This window comes from Vespula vulgaris, chromosome 3 (genome assembly GCF_905475345.1).
Source record: "Vespula vulgaris chromosome 3, iyVesVulg1.1, whole genome shotgun sequence".
In the NCBI taxonomy this organism is placed as follows: domain Eukaryota; kingdom Metazoa; phylum Arthropoda; class Insecta; order Hymenoptera; family Vespidae; genus Vespula; species Vespula vulgaris.
The window spans coordinates 8,320,496-8,346,439 of record NC_066588.1 but is presented as its reverse complement, the minus strand read 5'-3'; the positions used below and the strand labels follow the sequence as shown (position 1 = coordinate 8,346,439).

Genomic DNA, 25,944 nt, shown 5'->3' with positions numbered 1-25,944 from the left:
TAAACTATAATATTGAATATATTCTAATTAAATTATGCCGGTTGAATATTTTTTGTTATAATATCTTTTTATGTATCTTTAAATAAAACACAATATTTAAAATTAGTTTACTTTTGAAACTATCCTACAAAAAAATAAATCTTTTTTATAACTTTCTTATGAACGTAAAAAAAAAAAATAAATAAATAAAATAAAATAAAATCTGATTTATACAATATCATAATTTCTTTATTTAGTTAGACATCTAGAAACTGATTGATCTTTATTCAAGTTCTCGTTGGTAGAAACACGAATTGTGAATGGCCGCGAAAATGGCAGCGGCAGAGTTAAAACAGAAACATGTTTCATTTGCTGAAATTTCGAAAAGTAATATATCACAAACAGTTTCACACAGAGAAATCGAATGCTATCAGTTTAAGATAAAAGATCTGTTATATTATTTATGTTCTATCTTTTTTCTTTTTACGGATACTGTAACAGGTGAATAACGAAAGCGTTATAACGAATGTTTCTTGTATTTGATTAAATATTTTTATTTATTTATTTATTTATTTATTATATTATGTAAATAAGTTTCTAATCACAAAATTATAAAAAATTTTGTTGAAATTGTATTCCGATCGTAACAATTTTAATTTAATGTATAATGTGAACAAAGAAAACTTTTAGATAATATATTTTATCAATGATATTATATTACAAAAAATTTAATATTAACCATTAAAGCATTACTTTGAAAAGATATATATTTCCAATAATTGTAATATTAAATGAGCGGTATTTGATAATATTATATTATGTGCAGATAGTTTTGCATTTGTGCAATACCTTTTGCAAGGATATACATTATGGGGATGTTTATCAATTAGTTTTACAATTATACCAGCTGGTATTATTCAGTTATTCAGTTTAAGATGGCAACAAAGTGATGGGTCTGTAAAATTAATTCATTGGATATCACATATCTTTTTCTTAGGAGTATTCCATAGGTGAATATATTTTATATTTATATTCTGAATTATATTACAATTTAAGTTATACATTTTTATACTTTTAATTACTGTTTATTAGAATAATATTTTTTATTTTCCAAATATATTTAGTTTTTGTTCATAAAAATATTATTTTATGTATTAGTATATTAAATTTTGTATTCAAAGTATTTTTTAGCTATAAATCTTTTTTTATTTGTATTAGTAACGACTGTTTTTTTCTATAGGTATTTGATTTTATTATATACTGCTGTATATTCATTGAAAAATAAACAATTTGTAAAGGATAAGAAGTCAGTATATAGAAAAGAGAGTGATATTTGTATGTTACAATTATTTAAGTCTTTCATGGGAGCAGCACCACAACTTGTATTACAATTATACATTATTGTCATATTACACGATGCACCTATTTGGACAAGTAAGTTTGTTGAGTATAATTTATTTAAAAAAAAATATTAATCCTTATATATACTTAATATAATTTAATATAAATCTAGAGAATAAGAAAATAATTTAAAATCTTTTTCATAAATTTTATATATTTTCTGAAGAAGTAGTTTTGGTATATTTTCTAAATATTTTCTCAACAAATTGCTGGTCGTACGACCATATGGATTTATATTTTTAAAGCCACTCTTTTTGTATAAATAGTATTTTAATCCAGTCTCTTGCATGAAAAAGCGATGATCTTCTTGAAAAGTTTCAAATTTAAGAATATAATCATAATGAATCATACATGGTTTGCAAGTATCATAATATGGAGCCCAATGTTCATCAAAATACTTTTCATTTACAATAAATTCTAAGAATTCTTCAAATGTTGGTTCCAGTTTGATTCTAGTTGAATTTTTGTGTTTCCGATATTTATGTGTAATGTGCCGTCCAAATCGTTTATAATAATATTCCCTTCCATTTATATGCTCCAACTTATCTCTATATGCAGACAAGAGACGCTCGAAAGGATGTCGTACAATTAAAAATTTTTTAGTAGCACGTAATTTCTGTAATATAAAATTTCACAGCTATACAATTTAATAAAATATTATTAACAAATTATTTAACAAAATCCATTACCTTAAGTGTTTTATTTAGATTTAAATCGGAAGGAAATGCTTGTTTAACAATAGTATTCATTTGAATTGCATTTTGATGAATTAAATTCATGGTTGTATCTGTTAAGATACCTGCAAGTATTGCAAAATTCTTCATCCAGGTTGAACTACCCACCTTATATATAGGACACCATGATATACCATGTTTTCTAGTGATCGTATGTAAAATATTAAATAATAAGTTTATTCATACGAAACATCAAAATATATTACTTATATGTCATGTATTGATTATAGTCTTAATACTTACGTATCAATAATTATATTAGGAAAATTTTTATTTAGCTGTAACTCTTTATCAGTATAATTTTTACACATACTCTTTATTCTTTGTCTTCTTCTATTTAATTCTATCCTTTTATTAGTCACTTCTGTAGATGATAAAACTATATCTAAATTACTAACAATATTTTCAAGCTTTGGATCATATTGTTCTGTATATTGCTGTATATCTTTCGCAATGCTATATGCTTCTACTTCATTATTTTCTTCATTCAAATTATGCCATGGCTTTTCCAAAGTTATTAATAAAGTAAATAATATAGTAAAAATTATTATTAATTGTAATATAATTTTTTTCTATAAAAGATAAAATACAAGTATTTATGTTAATTAACTGTGACATTAGCTTCTTTATATTATTTGTTTCAAAACTAATATCTGTAAATAATGTTACCTGCAATAATATGATTTTGTTTTTTATATAAAAATGTAGGAACTTCATAAATTCTAAACATAAGCTTTTATTATCTCTGTGATGAACCATATTAAATCTTGCGATTAAATACAAGTCTGTATTGAATACTTATTTTGAAGTTAATATATTTTCACAACAAAAAAGTAATACAGATATAAAAACACATTTGTTTTATGCAATGTTATATGAATAATTTTATAAATAATTATAAAAAACACAATGTAGGTATGATATTATTTCAGTATAATATTCAAACTGTTCATTTTTAAAAAACTATGAAGAACAGTAGTATTCATATGTTAAAGCAAGTTTGAGAAGTAATAGCTAAACTGAACTAAAATGTTTGGGTCTTCCTTCCTTATTTCCTTTGTCCCGCCCCCAAAGATAACAAACTTGGATGAGTATATCTCTGAAAATTTGCTATCTATTCTTTTATAATATTCTTAGCTATACTGATATAAAATCTATGCATGGAACACTTACTTTTCAGTTTTAAAAATACATTAGACTCCTACCACTGTGATCATTTAATAGGCTAAAAATAAGATACTACAGAAGCTATAACAGAACAAAATATGTAAGCATTATATGTATATATCCTTCAATCAACCATGTATTTTTTATTATTTTTGAATATTTCATTATGTATTATTTTTGTATTACAATTGCATTTATATTAATTAACTTAAATATTATTAATATAGGTATGTCAACTATGGCTTCTCTTTGTTCTTTAATTTGGGCCATAGGAACATATATAAAAGCCATGCACAAAATTAATCCCAATCACAATAATGAATCTTGGATATCACTGATGCTTCAATATCTTTGGAGGGGTGGAATGTTAACATCAAGGCTGACTGTATTAGTATTAATAGCAATTTGTTTGAGAAAATGGTTTTCTTTATTTCTTGGTGAGTTCGTTTATATTAATTTAAAATCTTATAATAAATTCATATTATTAGATTTATGTTTTAGAGAAATCATCAATATCTCTTACTTCTAGGCTTGCACTGGTTATCTATGACTGTTTGGGTAATTTTTCAAAACACAGACTTTTGTTCTACTATTTGGGAAGAACGTATTTATAATTGTATCATAGGGCTTATTTATTGTTTTGACTTCTTTAATTTATGTGAAGGAAAATCTCGTTATAAGGTATTTGCATTTTATTTGATAATAGTGATCGAAAATTTATCTTCCTTAGTGATTTATATGTTAAATTTTAAACAAACAATAACAATTGATATATTGATATTAATGATATTTTTTATTGTTGGGGGTATGCTAATTGGTCTTATAAGTATGTTATTATATTACACTAAATTTCATCCAACAAGACACCTAAATTTAGATAAAGTTAGTAGTCAAAATTCAAATGTTATTGTTACTAGCAATACAGATACTCCTCGATCTTTTAAACAATATTATTGTGATTCACTACCACAATCTTCAAATATGTCTACAAGGATGATATCTGAAGAAGTAACAGCTGATAAGCAGTTTCTGTTAACTAATATCGTACAGAATACCGATTGCTTAGAGGAAGGTATTGTTAATGAAGCTTATAAAATAGAAAATGAAATAAAAATCACCGAGCACATGGTTTCTAAATGTGAAAAATCACCTAATTCTTCGTTGAAAGATAAGGAAACTTTATCATTTCATGAGAAAGATATATCGATTATTAATTCATGTCTTAAATGCAATAGAATAGTTCATAATAATTGTAAGGATACGATTAATGTTATCTGTAACTGCCTTGAGAATACTATTCCTTTAGAAAATAATCTTTCTACAATCCATCATAGAAAACGAAGAGGTATTTGTTTACCCATTATAGAAGATTTAGATAAGGAAAAAAACTTCACTGTGATAAACTCCAATGTACATATTTCTTTACAAAAATGTAGGGATATATGTCCTTCAGGTCAACATACACTTGCAATTGATACAGATGCAGAAAGATTGAAACCTGATTTCAAGCATTGTGAAATTCCTATTGCAAGTTCAGACATAGATATAAAATCTAACAAATCTGTAGATAATAAAAAGTTTTGTTCCTTGGAAGAAACACTCAGAGACATTAGTGGTGTTTTAAATACTATAAGAAATAAAGAGGAATTACAAATTGCAACAATTTCTCATAATGATAAAGATTTAGATACAACTAAATTATCTAAAGATTTGCAACAGAAAGATGAAACAATGAGTTGCGTTACATCGATTCATGATTATGAAAATGTATGTCCATTAGGAGTTGCAAGACCACCATGGTGTATACGTAGTTGGAAGGGTTATACAGACATAGAAACTTATCTTCATGATGACAGTGTTGTCAGAGATAGACGTAGAGATACTTTAACAAGTACAACTACTGGAACAACATACAGCTCAGATTTTTCTGATGGAACGTGTACAAGTTCCTTGATAAGAAGAATTCTAAAACAAAATGATTATTTAGATACTTTGACTTATGATATAGTTGATTCAAATGAACTTAAAGTGAAATGTAATAATGATCTATATACATCGAACACAGAGGAACAAAATGCCACATTATATGCCGCAAAACCGATAGTAATCGACGATACAGGCGGAATGTTTTCATTAGGTACTATTGTTGAAGAACATGATAATGATGACGATGACGATGACGATGACGATATTTTCTCTGTAACTACAAAATCTATAGAACCAGCTTGTACGTCAGTGAGTTCCCTTGTAAATACTATAGATCAAATCAGGACATCAGCAGCCGAAAATTCACCTAGACATATTTATCACAGAACGGAATCACATTGGAGTGATATGACACAAAAAGATTTATCATTTACAAATATGTTGTTTTCCAATAAGTTCCATGATACTTTTGTGGATGATGTAAGTTTTGCAAAATCACCAGATAAATCTCCAGATAAAATTGCAGAAAAATGTGAACTAAATACAATTAGAGAATTGGTAAGGTCTTGTACAATAGAGTCAATTAAAAAGACTCCTTTAATTGATGCTATATTGTCTGACTCTCCAATTTTAGGAAGTAGAGCCAAAATTCAAAAACAAATAAATGGAACAACTAGTTCTCATGTATTTAATTCAAACGAACATGACTTATATATTGAAATGAATTCTTTAATACCTGTAGTTAATTTAAAAGATACACGTATTGACATAATAGATGATAAACCATGTGATTTGAAAGCTATTACAGAAAATAGAAATTTTAATGTATCGACATCTATATCAGACAAATCTTTAAAAGAGTCATCAACGTCGGTGTGCTCTATTAACGATGTTATGAGTGATAATCATTGTAAAAAACATGAAAAAACGATTAATTACACAAAAAAGAAATGGTCATTATTAAAAGAAAAATTTGAACCAAAATCACAACAACTTGTATATATGGTTACACCAAACAAAGGAATAACAGTAGAACACATGAACTTTTCAAAAAATTCGGAGACGTTAACTAAAAATGTTTCAATTCTTTTAAAAAAAGCACCTGGTTTATCTTTTACTCATGATAAAGAAAACTTAGCACCAATTGCTACAGTAAAAGATAATATTACTAATAAATATAGTGATGTATACATAGAAAAAAGCAATAACATTTATGAAAATGAAGAAACATTGTATAATGTACAATTTAATATGAAAGATAAGAGACATGTTTTTTTAGAACAAGTTTTAAAAAGAAAAAAATCTTTTATACAGAATATAAAAAATTTGTAAAAATGATTTCATATTTTTTATTTTAATTCATAAAAATTATTTGTGGTCCGTTGCAGCCTACTATAAGAATATTACAAATTTTATTAAACATATATATAGATTTCCAGATTTAATGATATATAAGAATCAGTGTTTGTTAACCATATAAAAATTATATTATATTTTAATTGTTATCTTCAGTGTGTAAACATTAACAATTAAATTTATAATATGTACTTTGAATAGTATATATATATATAGAATAATTCTATTTTTTCTATTTTTATACTCTGCATATTGACACACACACACACACACACACACACACATTTCAAAGTAAATTAAGTTACTATACAATTATATATATCATATATATATAATACTTCTCTCAAAATTTTTTGTTATATACAAAATGCATTGTACATAATAAAAGTCTTTTATATGTACAATTATAATGTTTACTACCAGCAATATTATTCCTTGACATAGACTACAAATCGAATGAATAAAATAGAACGAAATATTTTGTAAATATATTAAGATTCTTTAACTATTTCCCGTCATAATAATTATAGACATAGTTATCCTATTAACTGGAATTACTGTCATTTGCACAACGTAATTTAATGAACTCAACTGTAAATCCTACGAATCAATTAAAGGTTAATCGAGGTTCTTTTTTTCTCTCTCATCTTTTGTTTATATTTCATATATACAACGTATACATATGAAGATACAATACAATAAGATAAGCTACACGAAGTTCACATTCTAAACAATTGCACAGTCATAGAGGAAATATCCATTATACGATCGTAATGATAAAAGTGCCATTATCACGGATTAAGCTGGGAAAGAATTAATATAAAAGTTTTTATTTTAACATATTTAGTGTCGCGTCATTTATTTGCCATAGGTTCTTGTTGATGCAAATGAGTAATGTGGCACTCAATATGTTAACAAACCAAAGAAAGATTAAACATGGAAAATTTATGTGTTTATTTGAATCATAATCGAATAATAACTTCTGCGACATTCGTTTTATTTTTTATTTATTTTATATTGTAACAATATCTTATATGAAATACGATTTTTGAATAATATATAATAATGTAAACCATAGTAAATACTTTTTTTCATATTAATAAAATCTACTATTAAATAAAATAATAAAAATTTAAGAAATGTGAATTTATATACATATTCATAACGTGTATATAAAATAAAATTAATTATCTGATATGTTTAATTGACTAGATTACATATAAAAATTTATGAACATTTTAAATTACTATGAATCTTTAATCAGCTTTTAGATTAGAATGCTCTGTTTTTTATTTGTAGTATTTTCATACTTTTTGATCCATTTGATGTGACAAATAAGTGGTAAACTATACACATTTTTACATAATCGTGTAACTATGGAAATTTTATTAAGTTCTTGAGCTATTTGATGTAAAGATTTTCCTTTTGTCTCAGGAATAAATAAAAAGATATAAAATATAGTGATTAGACACATAAAGCTATAAAATAAATAAGAACCAGCTAAAGTCATTGATCCTGTAAAGAAAAACAGTAATAATATTAATTTTTGTTTGCCAGTATTGATTACAATATCTAAAATATATGTAAAAATATATGACTTACTTATAATTTTATTGACAGTTTCTATAGTTAAGATATGAGTTGTCCACATAACCGTTATTGCGAAACTAGCACATTTACCACGTATTGATACAGGAAAAAATTCGCTTAAATTCAGTAAAGGGACCGGGCCAAGCCCTAAGGTATATGCTGCTTCATATACAAGTAAAGTTGTCACTGCTAAGATACGTAAACCATTTGTAAAACCTTCTGAGAAGACAACACTTTGATTCTGTAATTTATATAGTTTATATATATGGTATAGGATAATAATGCATATTTTTATAGTATACTATTCTTTTTTTAAAATTAATTACAAATTATAAGCAATAATTGTTCAGTTACCTCACAGGATGCTTTTATTTGTGTCCAAGTTTCAGGAGTTGATTCAATTACAGCTAAAGGTGTAGGCAATAAAGGAAATGGTGGTGGAGATCCAATTGGTATAATGTTCTGTATATTTTTTTCGGCAATACGTTTGCAATGTGTATCTTCAATATCTATATTGTAACTACCTCTATCTATTGTTGCAAGTAAAGATAATAATGATATAGTTGTCATACATATTGTAGCTGATGTTATTAGAGCTGTGCGACGTCCACATTTTTCTACTATCACTAATGATAAAATTGTACTGAAAATTTTAACAATTCCCAAAGATATTAAAGCAGTAACTTCTGCTGTATCTAAAATTTTATAAAATAAAATATAAATTTACATATTTTTTATTAAAATATATGAAACGAATATTTTCATCTAACACTCACTTGGACAGATTCCCAAAAGAACAAACAATCTTGGTGCATAATATAAAACTTGTTCTCTGCCAGTTGTTTGTTGTAAAATCATCATGAAAACCATGATTGACAGTATTTCAAAAATTGTATGTTTTGAACCTTTAGATGTTGTTTTAGAAATAACATTTTTTGCTCTTTTTAATAATAAAAATGGTGGAGATTTCTGAAGAAATAAAACAGTAGTAATGCAAGCTATTAATGCAGGGACAACGATTATTCCTAAAGAGAATCGCCATTGATGATCCAAAGTTATGAAAATAGCAGCAATAATAGTCATTAAAAATCCTACAGCTGCACCTAATTGATACAATATGATGTTATATCCTCTTTTGTTTGACTCTGATACTTCAGCCATATATATGCAATGGGATACTGTAGATACTGTACTAGAGTAACCACAAATAATTCGAGAGATTAATAACAAAACATAATGATTGACTAATGCAGATAAAACGGTACCAAATATTAAAAACATCAGCATTAATATCATTGTCCAACGTCTTCCAAAAGAGTCTATTGCAATGCCTATAAATAAATAACGAATAAAACTAATAATAAAATGTACGATATAATTTATTACCACTTAATATGAATTCTATATTTACCACCAGTTAATCCGCCAAGGAGTGCACCCATAAACCAAATACCGATAAGAAGATTTATTTCAAAACAATTCAACTCAAATTCATTTTTGATAAAAGGTGCCATTGGTTTTATTATAGACATATCGCAACCAAAAGCTATACCTGCTAAGAGTGCCACTATAGAAATTAGAATATTTTGATTTCTTGATGTTATATTTTGCAATGGTATTAAATTATCATATTGTTTAGGATTTTGTTTTTTTAAATTTCTTTCAAGAATACATTGATAATCTTCATTTACTGATTTATTTGCTATTGATTCAATATTGTTATTTCCATGATTTAATAGTATAGTAGTATCCTCTTCATCTGACATTTTTGACTAAAATTATAAATATAATGAAGATAATAAATAATAAAGTTATACAAGTTATTTATAACAAAAACTTTAATAGCAATATTTTTGATTACTATTACATGACTTGCTCTAAGAAGAAATTTTATTATTGATCTGTTACGGAAAACAACTAACCGTCAAGTTAGTTGATATGCGCGCTTCTGTTTATCTTACGTTTTGACATTTACTTGTATTTAAAATAGATATACATTCCAGGAATATGACATTCATATAGATAGGAGTCTTTAGTCATTTGCGCTATCTGGTGATTAAACTACATAAGAAATAGTACTTTAGTGTTTGAAAAATACTAAAGTTATTAAACAGTCATAGAAGAAACTTCATATTAATACGTTGCATAATTCTTGATAAAAGAAAATATAATACTCATAAATAAAAATAATAATGATAATATTTATAAAAAACTTCGGATAGTTATAAAATAGGACAAAACGTTGCAGTAACCTAGAATATACTGAATATCGTAACAAATCGTTAAATGTCGTAATATCTACCTTTATATATATATATATATATTGAAGATTCATTCATATATATAATAATTAAATGTTACTTCTTTAAATTTATTAAATTTATTCTTGAGATTCGTATAAACTTATATGAATTCATTTGAAGTTGATAATCCTCCCGTTGATGTCACTAGTATCTACTTCCGTTGCGTAATCGTCTTACCCCTCGTTGTAGCGATACCGCCACCGCCCTGCGCTGCCCTTTGTGACGCATAGTCGCGCCCGGTGGACGCGCCCTCGATAATCGCTAGAAATGCGTTTTGCTCGACGACGTTATTGTGTGTATACTCACGATGATGACGATGATGCGTTAATGATAAACGTAAGCGGTGCTCGAATTGAGAGCCACTGCTTTCCTTCGTATACAACTAGTACATATTTAAATAAAAAAGAGAAAAGTGCAAGGCGTAGATGTGTGATATGTGGTTAAATTCAAAGATTTTGTCGGCGTACAGTCGATCGCGCTTGGATTATATTCATTGCGCAGAAAAGCCTGATTATCATTGTACAATTCATACATTGGTGAATCTTCGTCGGACGTCGTCGCCATATCCATCCCGAGGACGATCTCAGCGCAGGAGTGCCGGTGGGCACTTAGTGGTCAGTGATCAATGAACTCTACTTGCACTGTGTTTTGGCTAGTGCAGTCAGTGTACATATCTAAAGGATCGACAACAACGTATGTACTTGCAAGCACATTTCAACTCAATATAATCTATAATATAAGTATGCGGAACCTCTTAAAGATTCTAGCCGATTGCCGCCCCGCCTTGCCCAGAAGCGGCATTTCGTTCTTACGAAATCTTCGCCGACGCGCATATTCATCGATACCCTTTCTTCATTGGATTTTTTTTACAAACTGTACAACCAATAGCGTTACTTCCTATCGTGACGATACGCACATATTCGCTATATAATATGGATTCGTATTTACATGACCCTACCCTTCGCATTACATCGTTGGTTGGATGAATGCTTTTCTATCCTTGTCGATCTTCGTCAATTTAATTCGATCGTTTTATTAAAAATAATTAACTACTCGTACGTTCCAGATAACGATAATCATCGTTCTGATTTAGATATCTAACGAGAGATCTAATATTTACAAGGAGAATATATATTTTCTTACGGTCGGTTGCTTCGGTATTATGTAAATATAATCCAATAATCAGAATCTCTTACTTTAAAAGTATTTAATATTATCTTTTGTAATCCTTTTCTTAAATTTGCAAGTTTATGACCTTGAAAACTCCATTAAGTGAATAACTATTCAGCTGTTAGTTCATAGTGGCATGTAATTTCGTTTCTTAAGGAATAAAAGATCATCAGGTACTCTTATAGGCATTTATCACGTTACGTGGTATGATAGTTAACGAATTTAATCTTGGATCGAATTAAATTATTTTGCAGATGACTATTTAATATTAATAGTCGTGTGAAGCTTTCCGAAGGAAACAAATGCAAAATATTGCTATTTAAAAAATAGCATAAATGAGTGAAAATGAATGATATAGACAGCATGAGCATGAAGGGCAGTGGAGGTTCCAAAATGCCTCACAGTCATTCGACTCCAGCTGGTGTTGATGGCGGTAGTCGAACACCACCTACGACACCTAGGAAGGCGGGCAAAATGCTTGCAGTTCGTGTACAAATGTTGGATGATACTATTACAATGTTTCAAGTGCAGGTAATAATTATAAATATTTACATATTTTATAATCAAATTCCTAAATAATATGTGCAGAATGACGATATAATAAAAATACACAAAATAGATAAAATAAATAGTTTCATTGAATGCTATAGAAAAAATGAAATTTAATTTATCATTTTTACATACAATCAAATTTTAATTTAACATTACTTTATGATTGTTCTTGTCAAAGTATAGTATCCTTCGAATGAATCAGAGTATCATTTTAATTCCTTGATAGAAGATAATTGAAGTGCTCTTTCAATAGGAAGTTTAATAGACATAAACGGTTCTGTAATGGAAGAGTAATTGGATATAAAGGTGATAAAAACTTGATTGGTGTGAAAGTGATATTACCATTATTATATTTAGACTGTAAAATTAAAAAATTTAGATTTTATTCTTTTATAGTTATAAAATTCTATTTGTAATCTGTCTTTTACTAAACTTACTGTGCATGAATATTACAAGTAATTATTAATTGTGAATAATTGAGAGTCAATGAATATAAGATCTTTTAAAATAATCTTTTTAAAATCAATTGCTTTATAATTTTACTATAAGAAGTAATTATTTTTTCAATGCCAGTGTGTATATATATACACATGATCTATATTCTTTCTGAATAAAGTATAAAAAATTGTAAATAAATATTGTTGATTCTGGAAGATATCATTATCTTGTTAAAAATATTGTAGATTATTTTTTATAAATTCACTTGTTATTAGTCTAACATATTACTCTATTAAACTTCAGTAGCACCTTCTTTATATTTTCTTCTTATTGTATATTAATCACATCATATACTGTATGCATACATAATACTTCCACAAGAATGAACTATTGGAGCACATAAAATGTATCGGTAAATATGTATATATCAAGCACACATACAAGCTCATGGATGAAAAGAATGTGCATCAATTTATTGATTCTTTATATAACTTGCAGTGTGTGATATATTCATATAATTTTATTTTTATGTAAATTCCCATTAATACTAAATAATTTTGTATTTATATTTATAACAATATTTGATTATATTTGCACATATTTTATTTATTTCAGGCAAAAGCATTAGGTAGAGTATTGTTTGATCAAGTTTGCAAACAGTTACATCTTTTAGAAGCTGATTATTTTGGTCTTGAGTATCAAGAACCTAATGGGACAAAAGTAAGTCATATATAATAATTATAAATTAATATGGTTTTATTCATATAGTTAAATCGAATTATTTATGTACAATTTATTTTTTTACAGTATTGGTTAGATTTAGAAAAACCAGTATGTAGACAAGTGGGATTATCATTGGTTGATCCTCTTCTCAGATTTTGTGTTAAATTTTATACACCAGATCCTGCACAACTTGAAGAGGAGTTTACAAGATATTTATTTTGTTTACAAATCAAACGAGATTTAGCTCAAGGTTTATTACAATGCAATGATAATACAGCAGCTTTAATGGCCAGCTATATCGTACAAGGTAAGTTATTATACTAACATATAAAATTGTTAATAAATAAGAATTTACTTTTAATATCACTATGATATTTTATATAATAATATAAAAAGAATAAATATCATTGAATTATTCCCAAAGTAAATGAAATGTTTCTTTTATTTTAGCTGAATGTGGCGATTATGTCATAGAAGATTATCCAGATCATACTTATTTATCAACATACAAGTTTGTGCCTCATCAAGATCAAGAATTAGAGCGACGTATCATGGAAAATCATAAAAAACATGCGTAAGCGACATGAATATTTTTGAATTTATTAATTTTAATGTACTTTATGCAAATATGTAAAAATATAATTCATTCATAAAATATACATGGATCTTTACAGTGGACAATCTCCCGCAGAGGCTGACCTTAATCTTTTAGAAACAGCACGACGTTGCGAACTTTATGGAATAAAAATGCATCCAGCTAAAGTGAGAACTTTTTACGTTTTCATTATAGTTTCTTTGCGATGATAATAAGTATTATATGATATTTTCTTTAGGATCACGAAAGAGTATCATTGAATTTGGCAGTAGCACACATGGGGATAGTAGTTTTCCAAAATTATACCAAGATAAATACATTTAGTTGGGCAAAGATCAGAAAGATTAGTTTTAAACGAAAACGATTTTTAATTAAACTACATCCTGAAGGCTATGTAAGTATATATCTTTCGACACTTCCTTCTCAGGTGTTTGTTTTTCTATTAAAATAATTTAATAGAGTATTCCAGATACACACGTTGTGATACAATATTTTATATTATTTTAGGGATATTATAAGGATACGGTCGAATTCTTTTTCGAAGGTCGCAATGAATGCAAGAACTTTTGGAAAAAATGTGTAGAAAATCATGGCTTTTTCCGTTGTTCTGTAGTCAAACACGTAGTACGACAAAAAACAAGGGTTCTTAGTCGAGGTTCATCGTTCAGGTAGAGATAAATGTGCTATATTATAATTTTTAATGTAATTAAATAGGAAAAGTAACATATAAATGCTGTATCATGGAATATTAACGAATTAAAGTATTTAATATTACTTAAAATTAATAAAACATCTCTTTTTATGTTATTAGATATAGCGGAAAGACGCAAAAGCAAATAGTTGAATTTGTCCGTGACAATTATGTGAAGAGACAGACATTCCAAAGGTAAGTTTCATTGATGCTTTAGTAAGTTAGTTAATTAAAAAAGAAATTGGAAATCCAAGTAATTCGTAGCTAGTGCTGCATGCCGTTGTGTATTGTTTTCCTAATGTTATTTTGTAACCTTAAGATTTTTATTAACCAACGCACCAATCTTGTGAATAAGATAGGAGGTGGCACGGTCTTGCTTTTACCGGGATATTAATTGGTATATATACCTGATTATTCCATTTTCTGTAGAATAAATGATCTACTGTGTTCGTTTTTTACATTTACGTTTGTCAGTGTTGCCTGCTTGGCAGGGTGGCGGGGAGTCAGGCTCACCATCAGGCACGATTGAACCCGAATGATCAGTGTACCCTCTCTCAATAGTGTGACTACTAATTTATTATTGTAACCTAAAGATATATACTGCAGAGTATCACATTTCACTGCCCTGACGGTTTTAACCAGCATTATACTTGTCCATAGCAGTAGTCTATTCTACAACAAAAAAATAGTCTGCTATTTTCATGACACTTTATCCTTGTACATACAACCGGCGAGTGTTAACATACCGTGCGATATCGATGCACGGTTGAAAAACGCCGCTAGTATTAGCAAAAGCAATCGTAACTTCATAATTAGTTCGATATAATAATCATCATAGATCAATATCAATTAAAGGAAAATTATTTTCTTATTGAATATACAATGAACATAATTGTTCACGTAATAAGATATAGCAGTATTTGTTAGTAGTAAAGTTATACTGAATGAGTTATAAACTGAATGAGTTAAGAATTCGATAATTCTTATGTACTACTTTAAAGTTTCATTAGTGTCCTTTTGATAAGCAACATATAAGATCGTCGATTATTATAGCTTATTTTTCAAGTAATATTTAAATCAAATATTGCGCTTCGGGATATAAAAATGTAATCTAGAAGGGTTTGCATCGCGTTGAAAGGTCATATATATGTGTATATATATATATATGAATTTAAACTGTGATGGTATGAGCACTTACATCCGAACGTTTAGACTCTCTGTCAGAAGAACCAAAAAATTTATTCTAAAACAAATAGCATGTACTTATGCATCTTATGTATCACTTATTTCTTTTTATTGTTAGTTTTAATAACGAAAATATGCAGAAAATTTAATCTGCTAATAGAATTGTACTATAAATATATAGAGGTATATATATGTGTATATATATACACACACACACACCAATATCTATATATATTCGGTTCTTTTATGTTACATTACCTTAACTATATACATGTAAGAAACTATTCCACAATTAAAGGTTCTGCGGAGATATACCGGTTAAATAGCAGTTTAAAGTTTTATTAAGAGTTTTGTGTGAATGGTTATTATTACAGAAACTTATTCAGTTCTATTATTTCATTCAACTGTAACCTTCATTCTACATTATTCGTTAACCACACACTGTATAAAAAGTATAATGGCGACATTGACCGTGTATCGTATCAAAAAACGCGTTGCAGTGGTATTTCTTTTTTCGTTTAATGATTAGGCTATTTATATTTCAGCATTGACATTTAGAGCAGATTTATATTAAAATATATTTGTTCTCTCGAAGAAGGACAATGTTTTATATTTGCCTATTACATTAGTAAGAGGAAAAGAGATAAATTGAGCAGGCTTGGCATTTCGTAGCCTAAGTCTGATGCTGAACTTGACTCTCTCTTGCTCGCAGGTCCAATTCGTTCCGGCAGACTAGCGGTGGTAGGGCATTGCAGGGCTCGGAGGGGGGAGGCTATCGTGGGGCCACTCCGAGCAGCTCACTTATGGGCAGCTCCAGCATCTCTGCCCACCCCCTCCTGCCCCTCGGCGATCCTGGTATGTACCATGACCGATACCAACCTCCAAAACAGCTTTCTTTCTATTCTGTGCCTATTTTTAGTCTTCTTTATCTCCTTCCTTAAATTTTGGTTCTATTTTTTTTCGCAGTATTGTATTCGAAGTATTGTAACGGTAGAGTAGATTAGCGTATTATATATAGGAAGCTTTTCGAAACTACACAAGAACCGAAAAGAAACTGTACAAGAATTATTTTTGTTACTTATTATATGATGCATTATTAATTTTCGAACGAGATATATAAAATTATGAAACTCTATCCCATTTGTCTATGGTAGTTTCGGTTTGATCGTACACGATTTACACTATGATTATATACATTGAAAGAATTTATACATTATATATCGTATTACAATTCAGCTTACGAGAAATTCATGTTGCGTGTATGTTATATACATGTATGTTACGAATGAATGTTTAGCCCTGGCAACCCCAGCTCTGTCTCTATCATGCGGCTCGATGACACTGGATTCTCCGACGACTGTGACGAGTGTCTCGATGGGAGGGACGATTCACCGTCGCGACGACACAGCTACATCGTTTCGGACGCTCACCTCTATCGACGTCCATTCGCCAGCCACCCCCAGCCAGGCTCCAGCACAGCGGCAGACGCTTGCTACCAATCAGCAACGGATTTCATCAGCAGGTCGTATCAGCCCCTCTAACAGCAGTCCTCCCGAATTCCCAGCACCGCGACCTATACCTAGGCATCCTTGGCAACGATCTGCCAGTTGTCGCGAATTGTATGCATCTAGCTTCGAAGATTCTGGCAAGGCGCGACCAAAGGATCAAACGAATAGCGGTGAATCTGTTTTAGAGCCCTTCCAATTACCCTCTCAGGGCGAGTTAGATAATCCTGTAACGCGTTACGACGATACCAATCGTTCGTATAGTGCCGCTAGTTCGAAATTACCTTCCTTAGATCATGATTCCGTACCCGAACGCGTATACAGTAGCTCCTATCCAGGAACATCGTCGTTGTCTACCGAATCGGGTCACGAAGAGTCTGGCCCAGCTGGAGATCTTTCACACGATGATCTCTCGCACGATTCTTACGAGCTCTTGGAACGCGAGCACGAGTTTGAATATCCGGAGTCTTATTCCAGCGCTCACGAGGATAACGAACCGCTGTCCGACAATAGCGACGAAGGAATCGAACACGAAATGTTCCAAATAGATTCGGAAACCGATTCTTTCGTCAAACACAGATCAGTCAAGCCTTCGGATAAGCAATTATTCAAATCCGTGCTCGCAGATCTCAAGAACACCAAAACGAAATCCATCGATCGGTACTCAGCTGTAACCAAGGCGGACGGTGATTACGTTATTACCGAGTCTAGGATACAACGGTCGAATACACAGATAGAACGTAAATTCGAAACTAGACACGCTACTTCCATAGAACAACCTAGTAAAACTCCTCTTCCTCACCAAGATTCCAATCGAAAGGATCCTGTCGTTTTGCAAGTGCAAAAGCAGAAGGCTTCCGTTCTTAACGAGCTGAAGAATTTAAAACCAAAATATAAGATCACTCACGTCGATTCGGAAATATTACGCGACGAGGGTATTATGCGTCCGAAATCGAGGATCGATGATGACTTGAGTCCCGTTGATACCGGTAAAGTCGATTATAGCGCAAAAGCGAGGACAGTTAGGGCGCGAAGTATAGCCAGCTTGGAGGATCATATACCGCGTTCGTACGATGAGACGGGCAGTTTAGGACGTGGTTATAAATCTAGGGATAAAAAGGCTAGGGATATCGAGGAGAAGTCTGAGAAAGTAATCTCGAAGATACAGGAAAAGGAACGTAAGAGTATCGAGAGGGAGGAGAGGAAGCGTGCCGAGAGGGAGTATTCGAGAGAGTGTAGAAGAATCGAGAAGAGCGATTCTAGGGAAAGGAGATCGATAGATCGTCTTGATTCGCGCGAACGAAGGTCCGATCGACGTAGTGTAGAGTTACGTAGAAGTATCGAGCGCTTGGATAGGGATCGAAGCTTCGAACGTTTAGACTTCAAAGAGAAAGGTTCCATGGTTTATGCGGACTTTTACGAGACTAGGGGCAAGAGTGCCGAGCGATTAGATTCTCACGGATTGCGCAGTAGTGCCGAACATTTAACGAGAAGCCCAAAAGAACGAGGTGTTTATCGTCACGCGGAGTCGAGAGAACGTAGGAAGAGTGTCGATCGTATCGAATTGCGTGAAAGCAGAAAGAGTTCCAGCGGCAGAACTTCTTCCTTCGATTACAATCAAAGACATACTTTGGAACGTTTTGATTCCGGTAACAAAAGTCCATTCGAACGGTTTTCGTCGAAAGAGCAACGCGGTAAGAGCGTCGAGAGGCTCAATTCTCAGGACAAGCCAACGTTCGATTTCGATCCGAGGACGATCGAACGTTTGAGATCGTTAGAACGGAGTTTCACGGATCGTTCGGATGTAAGACATAATAGAAGTCATGATAGGAAAGGAGAAGTCAGGAGTATGGAACGTAAAAGTTTAGAGAAGTTAGACTCTACCGAACGTAAGTATTTAAATAAGTTAGATTCACGCGAGGGGAAGAGTCTCGAGTGTTTGGATTATGAAAGCTCGGATTGGAAAAAAAGCTTAGAGAAAATCGACTCGAAAGCTGTGAGAAAGAGCAAAGGTAAGTTGGATAAGTATAGATCCGAGGACAAACCTCGTGAACGAGACGATTGGAAGAGTTTGGAGAAAGCACGAAAGGACGATGAACGTCGTGAACGAGAACGTCAAACAAAGTTATCATTGGAATCTCGAACTGATACCGTTATTGGTGTACCTCACGAGATGGAAAATTTCAAATCTAAGACTATCTTCACCGAATACGAACCCAAGGTTATCGGTGGTGTAGTACTCGGTTTCGACGATACAATGCCTGGTCACACTCCCGTAGAACGTACGAAGAGCGATCCCAATCCAGCCCGTCAAAGATTAGGTTCCAATAGTAAACGTCACATGTTAATGCATCAGAAATCTATAGACTTAACACCCGCGGATTCCGGAGATGAAGATCCATTTTCGGACGGTGTAATGATTCAAAAATCCAACATCGATATTCCTTATACATTGCATAAACGTCATGTTATGAATGGTACTGCTTCCGACGAAAAATCCGAATCTGACAGTAGTAAAACATCGAAGAATTCGAAGAGTATCGTCAAAGATTTGCCAAAATTACCTTTGAAGATGGTAACCGATACTTCGTGCTTCGATCTGTCGAAACTTACGTCCATAGATAAACCGGGTCATAAACTATCGCCGGATAAAATAAAAAATTCTATCAGTCCTACTAGACCAAAGTCGATATTAAGTCCTTCGGATAAACCGAAAAGTATTTTAAGTCCAACTTCGAAACTATCACCGACGGATTCGAAGAGTATCGTTTGTAGTTTGTCTCCAAATAGAAGTCCTTCGAAGGTAACTTCAAGGTCGCCGGATAAATCACCGAAGAAAGCACTGTCGTTGGACAAAGGGAGAACAGAAATGGGCCTCGACGAGCGGATATGTGTAAAATCATCCAGTTTGGACAAGAAGTCCTCAAAACTATCTCCAGTTGAGCCAAATATTACTATCATCTCGGGTATAGAAAAGAGATCGCCCAAGATGTCACCCACGGATCCTAACGTAACGATAATTTCGGTAATACAGAAAAAGAGATCACCGGATGCACATTCAAAGAGTCCTACCAAGGTTCCAAAGTCTGCCAATGTAGAAGCGAAGCCAAAAGTAGAACACAAAGTCGAAGTTGCGAAAGAAGTAAGGTCTCCAAAGGATAGTCTTAAAACGCCGGATGATAGTTTGGAGAAACAGGATAGTATAGAAAAGATACCTTTACCGGATATCCCTGGTTCAGCTGTAATTACAACAGAGGAGAAACAAATAACCATCAAACATGAGGAAGTATTGATAGAACAAACGACGTCGGTCGAAGAAAGTTTGATAGTCGTTGACAAGACGGATCAAATCGAGTCCACTGATGGTAAGGAGATTTCTAAGAAGCCTGATAAACTTATTGAAAGTTCACCCGTGAAAAGAGCTGAAGTGGTCGAAGAAAAACCTAAAGTTCCGGTTAAACCAAAATCATTAGAGAAACCAAGTATACCCGAGAAAACGAAACGCATATTAGAACGCATAGAATCGAAATTTTCAGAAGCCAATAAAAATTCTGCTACAAAGGTACCCAGGCCTAAGATCATCGATACCGGATTTGATGATTTCGTCGAACCAGTAGCAGACTTACCTTTAGACGAAGTACCCGTGAAACCTGCATTGGAGTTAGATAGTTTAAAGGTACCGGAATTCGTCCCGTTTTTGCTTAGACCTCATGCCGAGCCACTGAGATCTAAATCATTGTCTTTGGCTGAAGAAAAGGCACCGATCGATACTTTATTGTCGCCAGAAGTAGAAAACAAGCATATAATTCAAGACATATCACCGAAACGAGCGAAGAAAGCTAAGTCGGAGTTGAAGAAGGATTTTAAGAAGCAATCGAAATCTTTGGAAGGAGATAAACCGCCATTGAAAAAAGCGGCATCGAAAGAGGTAAAGACACCGACGACCAGTTCCAGAATCGATAAATCTAAATTGAAACTCGGAGAGATGCCTCAGGAGATAATAATAATCGATTCAACTGACGTAGTGCCGGAGGTTAGTATCGTGCAAAAAGGTAGATCAAAGTCCGTTACTAGACTATCCGACAAACCGTTTTCAAGTTCGAAAGAGGAAAAAGATGAGACGAAAAGCACGCGTACGAAATCAGCTTCGGTGGACGATGACTTGATCAAAGGTCCTGCGATTAAAAGCGACAAAGTGAGACCAAAGTCTTTGGGTATATCTAAAAGTTTAGGAAGCACAGAAAAGAAAGATTCCGTTGAAAAGGTGTCACCGAAGAAAGCAAAAAGTACCGCTAAAGTGGATGTCAAGAGTGATAGTAAAATTATTGTTACGAAGGATGTCCCTACTAAATACGAATTAAAGGGTACACAACCGAGAGGGGAGGCTAAAGCTGATTTAGATTTAGGGGAAATAACAAGCGAAGGCAAACACGAGATCGAGCAGAAAGATATAAAAGACAAAGAGAATGATATCGAGGGTGATCAATCTTCGGAATCGAAACGTAGTACTAGCGGGGAGACGTCCAAAGACGCAAAGAAACTTCCGTTCGCGCAAGATTTGACGGAATCTCCTATAGTACTACGTAAACGAGGACAGAGTCCTATACTTTTCGCACGCGCACGCCTTGGCTTGTCAGAGGGTAGTGGTATCGGTGCGTTGCAACGTCAAAGTGCGACGCAATCACCAACTTCGCAAAGACGCGCAAAATCTTTAGACGCTCCTGTCATTTCCGTTCACAGACTTCCACCGGCTAACGCATTTTCTAGCAAAGACGATACAGTTGACATGTCGGAAGACGTTGAAAATCAAGATAATGTTGCCGAGGAGAGTATTGGTACCAACATACTGTCCAAGCCACAGTCGATGCAGATAGAAGCTTCGCCGAATCATAGATCTGACAGCACCGATCACACAACTGTTCCAGAAATCTGTACGGATTCTTTGTCCGTAACGGAAACTTCCGCGCAATATTTAGAATCACCTTTAACAGAGTGCAACGAAATAGCTACATGTGCCGATTTGATACCATACGAACAAGAGGGAGCGCAATTACCATTCTTGGAACATGCGACCGATAAAGAAGCAGCGAGTATGATCGAGATCGTCAAAGTGGACGAAAGTACGAGATTCATCGATCAAAGTTCCGTCGAATCTACTAACGAGCAAGACATTACAGGTTACGCTAAGAGCGATCTAATAGAGGAGACTGACGTTCTTAATATTTCAAAATTAATTACCAAACCGATAACTCCTGAATTCTCTGAAATTACTTCGAAGCAGAACGTTGAAACTTCGAACCAGGTAGAAAAACTGAGCGAAGAAGCGAAAGATCTTGATAGGAAGAAACTTGAGACGAAGGCGAGTCCTCAACATCAAAAAGAAACTTTGCAAGATGTCGACGAAGCTGGTCAAAAAGATTCGCCCGATGATGAAGTTTCCAACGTGACCGTTAAAGTGGTTCGCGAATACGGAGATATTTTTCCGTCGCTGAATGATTACGACGAAGGATTGAGTATGGTTAAATCACCTATACAAATTTCGATCGAGGAGTGTTCGGACGAAGAGCTTATGGAGAGCGACGAACAAGACGAAGAAATGGAAGATCGGGAGTCTGTTAGAGCCGATGGCGACGATATGCGCCCATTGGATTCTGCCGATACGAGCGAGGATACCCTCGATGCACTAGACACGCAAGTACAAATGCGAGGTGTTGATAGCGAGCTTAGTTCACCGGATTACGGTGTCGATAAAATGGACGAAAAAACGTTGGTCGAGGTTGAGTTAACTCCGGAATATTTAGAAATGAGAAAGGACGACGAGGAGGACACCGAAGAATTGCCAGAAGACGAGTCGACTAAGGAACGAATCGAGGAAGAAAGTCCAGCTGTCGAGCGTTTTACGGTCGACAAAAAACTCCGGCTCAGCACCGAACGTTCCAGAAGCGAGGACACGAACACGTGGACTCCCGATAGGGAGGACGCTGATTCGAGTTCTTGTTCGATCGCTCGTCCTTTGGGAATTGGGCAGATTCAATCGATCGTCGATCGCCGAGAGATCGAATTGGTGAAGGAAATACGTAAGGAGGGTTCTTTAGAAGAGGACAGTAGTAGCTCTCAGCCAGCACCAAAATTAGAGATGAGTTCGACGTGGAAACCGTTTCCATTAGAGAGCTCCGGTAGTTCGAGTTTAGAGGATGGTTGGATACCTCAAGATGATAACAACGCTCAACAGTCGCATTCCGAGGACAGTAATGGACAGAACGAGGAGAGTTTTCAAGAGGATCTGGTCGATGTGCCAGGTGGTTTCATTTATCCTATCGGACCAGAGATTCTTGCAAGTTACGGTGCCTTTTCCTTATCGAGAACACTCTCACGAATTTCGGAACGATCGACTACTTCTGAGCAAGATAAGAGCGACTTGGAGGATTCATTCAAACCCAGCTCGAGATCTCCGAGTCTTGACGACGAATCTTTAATATCGAGCGATCATCAGCCTTCGTTATCGTCTGACCCACCCTCGGGTACAGCCTTACCTTCCATGTCGGATGATCGTAGAACGTCCGCCGAGCTTCCAGATATTCCTATAGATGTGATGGGTACGCAAGAAGAGGATTCCAAGTCGCCAAAGACGAGAAAGTCAAAGTTGCAATTACAGAGTTCCGAAGACTGGCCCTCCCCACCTAGTTCACCACTCTTCGACACTCCTGTGGTGAGTCACGTGGAAACTTTTTATATGGAGATCAAGCCGGAGGAAGCTGTCAAGGTGACGGTAACGGACAGTACAGAAACTCCGGGTTACGTTGGCCATGATAGCGACTCGAGCGACGAGAATAGGACTCTTCACGAAGATCTACATTCTACTCTTTTAGAAGATGGTCAAAGTTCAACGTCCGCGACGACGATCGATGGTACCGTGAAGATAGCTGTCAAACCGAAATCGAATTCCTACATAACGGGCTCCTCTCATAGCGAAGATACGTCTATGGGCTTATCGATGTCTGAATGGTCCAGCTCGAACAATACCGTACAGCAGTTCTGTCAATATTCCGGTACGAAATCCGATGACAATTCTTTGGCAGAACTTGGAGCTTCGATCTCAGATTGGTCAGGCAGTACGACCGTCATACCACAGCAATATTACTCCACGATGACGGTAGAGAAGAGCCAAAGCGACACGACGACGTCGGACAAGAGCGTAACTAGTATGCGACCGAATTCAAAGTGTCAGTCAGCTGAAAGTCCTCCCCTTCCACCGCCATCTCCACCACCTCCTTTACCTCCACCTCCTCCACCACCTCCACCGCCACCGCCATCGGAAGGCACCGACGAATCGAATCGAGGAGAGGATATGCACGATGACAACGTTAGCGACGTTGACGAATCTTTCATCTCTATTTTTTCATCTAGCACCGTTCCTTCCTCCTCCACCTCCTCTATCCGAGATGAGGAGAGCGAGCACGTTCGAACACGTAGGGACGACTTTGACGAGGCCAGGAAATTTATCGAATCTCAATTCGATCAACACCGTCGCCTTAGTCGTTACGACGACGATCAACAGCGTGGTGGTCGTTCGGGTTTTACCGATATCTCACCACCTCGTATTACCTTTCAAAACGAATACGACGAGACTCTGGAGGAGGAAGACTTTCGTTTAGATCCTGAAGTGGTCGATATGGGTATCACCGATGTTCCTCTTCCCATTCCGGAGGAGGACGAGGAGGATCAATTGTACGACAATGTACCGGCTATGAAATACTCTAGTGGCGACCAGATTAGGATGGACGTTGCTCGTGGAGACAGTTCCGAAGACATGCATGAGAAATATGCCGATTTAGCGTTAAGAACGAGACTGGATAAGGACGAGTGGTTGATGGGCGAGCACCGCGACGTTGTTGCGTGCGATGAAAGATCAGTCAGAAAGAAGATCGAGCGAGGTTATTCGGAACCTTGCTCGCGGGAGCAAGAAAGCAGAAGGTATCACGGTACAAGGTCCACCGAAAGGCCGGTTCTCGTACCTATAAGAGCGAAATCCACGCCGTATTATTCGACGACGAGTCTTAGCGGCGAGTCGACCACTTCCAGTCCACCGATGCAAGCTAGAATGCAAATCAGAACTAAAACTATGCCTTATTCCTCGAGTAGAAGCCCGCAAAGCGAGGGTGACACTTCTTCCAGCATGGACAGTCCTGCTCATACGCCTGACAGAGGTCAGCGCGCTTTCCGTCGTAAAAGACAACAGAACACGAAAAGGAGACATCGCGTTGCTGTCGATTTTAAGATCAAGGATGGTCAAATTGTTTCAAGCACCGATTCTAGCTTTGACGTTACGACAATACCACCGCCACTGTTTACCGAAGCTCATAGTATCGATGTATACGAAGACGAGGACGAAGACGATGAGTATTCGGAAAGTAAAGATGACAAAGAACAAGATTGTCAACAACATCGGGAATGTCCCGAGGAGGATGACGAGCTCTGAGATATGCCGATGGAACAATGGCTCGACTCGAAATTGTATTCGCCTATGAGCGATTACATGGAGTACGAAACTTATTCATCGACGTAACGGAAAATTCGAAGTAAAATATTTCTAATCTTTGGGAATTGACGCACTCGACGAATTGATAGC

At 34.0% G+C, this 25,944-nt stretch overlaps 4 protein-coding genes across 13 annotated transcripts in view; 2 read left to right on the top strand and 2 right to left on the bottom strand.

The window, feature by feature from the left end:
* Positions 1–260: 260 nt before the first annotated feature.
* Positions 261–6,896, top strand: LOC127062625 (uncharacterized). Of its 5 annotated transcripts, none has more exons than XM_050991170.1 (5): positions 261–480; positions 806–989; positions 1,220–1,413; positions 3,509–3,718; positions 3,811–6,896. In XM_050991170.1, exons 1-5 carry the CDS (start codon positions 300–302, stop codon positions 6,537–6,539), a joined length of 3,498 nt encoding a protein of 1,165 aa, XP_050847127.1. In that variant the 5' UTR covers positions 261–299; the 3' UTR covers positions 6,540–6,896. The 5 variants fall into 5 exon arrangements, with proteins under 5 accessions (XP_050847127.1, XP_050847129.1, XP_050847130.1 ...); XM_050991172.1 differs by having other exon boundaries at positions 311–480; positions 810–989; XM_050991175.1 differs by lacking the exon at positions 806–989 and adding an exon at positions 3,295–3,381 and having other exon boundaries at positions 332–480.
* On the bottom strand, positions 1,413–2,594 carry LOC127062631 (carbohydrate sulfotransferase 11-like). Its single transcript, XM_050991192.1, has 2 exons — positions 2,070–2,594; positions 1,413–1,996 (listed from the first exon to the last, which is right to left on the bottom strand). Exons 1-2 carry the CDS (start codon positions 2,202–2,204, stop codon positions 1,478–1,480), a joined length of 654 nt encoding a protein of 217 aa, XP_050847149.1. The 5' UTR covers positions 2,205–2,594; the 3' UTR covers positions 1,413–1,477.
* Positions 6,897–7,688: 792 nt separating the features above from the next.
* Positions 7,689–10,355, bottom strand: LOC127062629 (solute carrier family 2, facilitated glucose transporter member 10-like). Of its 4 annotated transcripts, none has more exons than XM_050991189.1 (6): positions 10,015–10,355; positions 9,565–9,925; positions 8,930–9,484; positions 8,508–8,848; positions 8,166–8,394; positions 7,689–8,078 (listed from the first exon to the last, which is right to left on the bottom strand). In XM_050991189.1, exons 2-6 carry the CDS (start codon positions 9,917–9,919, stop codon positions 7,831–7,833), a joined length of 1,728 nt encoding a protein of 575 aa, XP_050847146.1. In that variant the 5' UTR covers positions 9,920–9,925; positions 10,015–10,355; the 3' UTR covers positions 7,689–7,830. The 4 variants fall into 4 exon arrangements, with proteins under 4 accessions (XP_050847146.1, XP_050847145.1, XP_050847144.1 ...); XM_050991188.1 differs by having other exon boundaries at positions 10,021–10,353; XM_050991187.1 differs by having other exon boundaries at positions 10,076–10,350.
* Positions 10,356–10,645: 290 nt separating this feature from the next.
* The window catches only part of LOC127062626 (FERM, ARHGEF and pleckstrin domain-containing protein 1-like), a 28,823-nt gene continuing 13,524 nt past the window's right edge, over positions 10,646–25,944 (top strand). For 2 of the 3 annotated variants that reach the window (XM_050991177.1, XM_050991176.1), the window contains exons 1-11: positions 10,646–11,149; positions 11,881–12,157; positions 13,232–13,336; positions 13,424–13,646; positions 13,790–13,913; positions 14,014–14,101; positions 14,173–14,328; positions 14,442–14,602; positions 14,746–14,820; positions 16,523–16,665; positions 17,108–17,332. In XM_050991177.1, coding sequence (XP_050847134.1) covers positions 11,972–12,157; positions 13,232–13,336; positions 13,424–13,646; positions 13,790–13,913; positions 14,014–14,101; positions 14,173–14,328; positions 14,442–14,602; positions 14,746–14,820; positions 16,523–16,665; positions 17,108–17,332 — 1,486 coding nt within the window. In that variant the 5' untranslated portion in view covers positions 10,646–11,149; positions 11,881–11,971. The remainder of the gene's footprint in view (positions 11,150–11,880; positions 12,158–13,231; positions 13,337–13,423; positions 13,647–13,789; positions 13,914–14,013; positions 14,102–14,172; positions 14,329–14,441; positions 14,603–14,745; positions 14,821–16,522; positions 16,666–17,107; positions 17,333–25,944) is intronic. The other variant, XM_050991178.1, reaches the window with a different exon arrangement.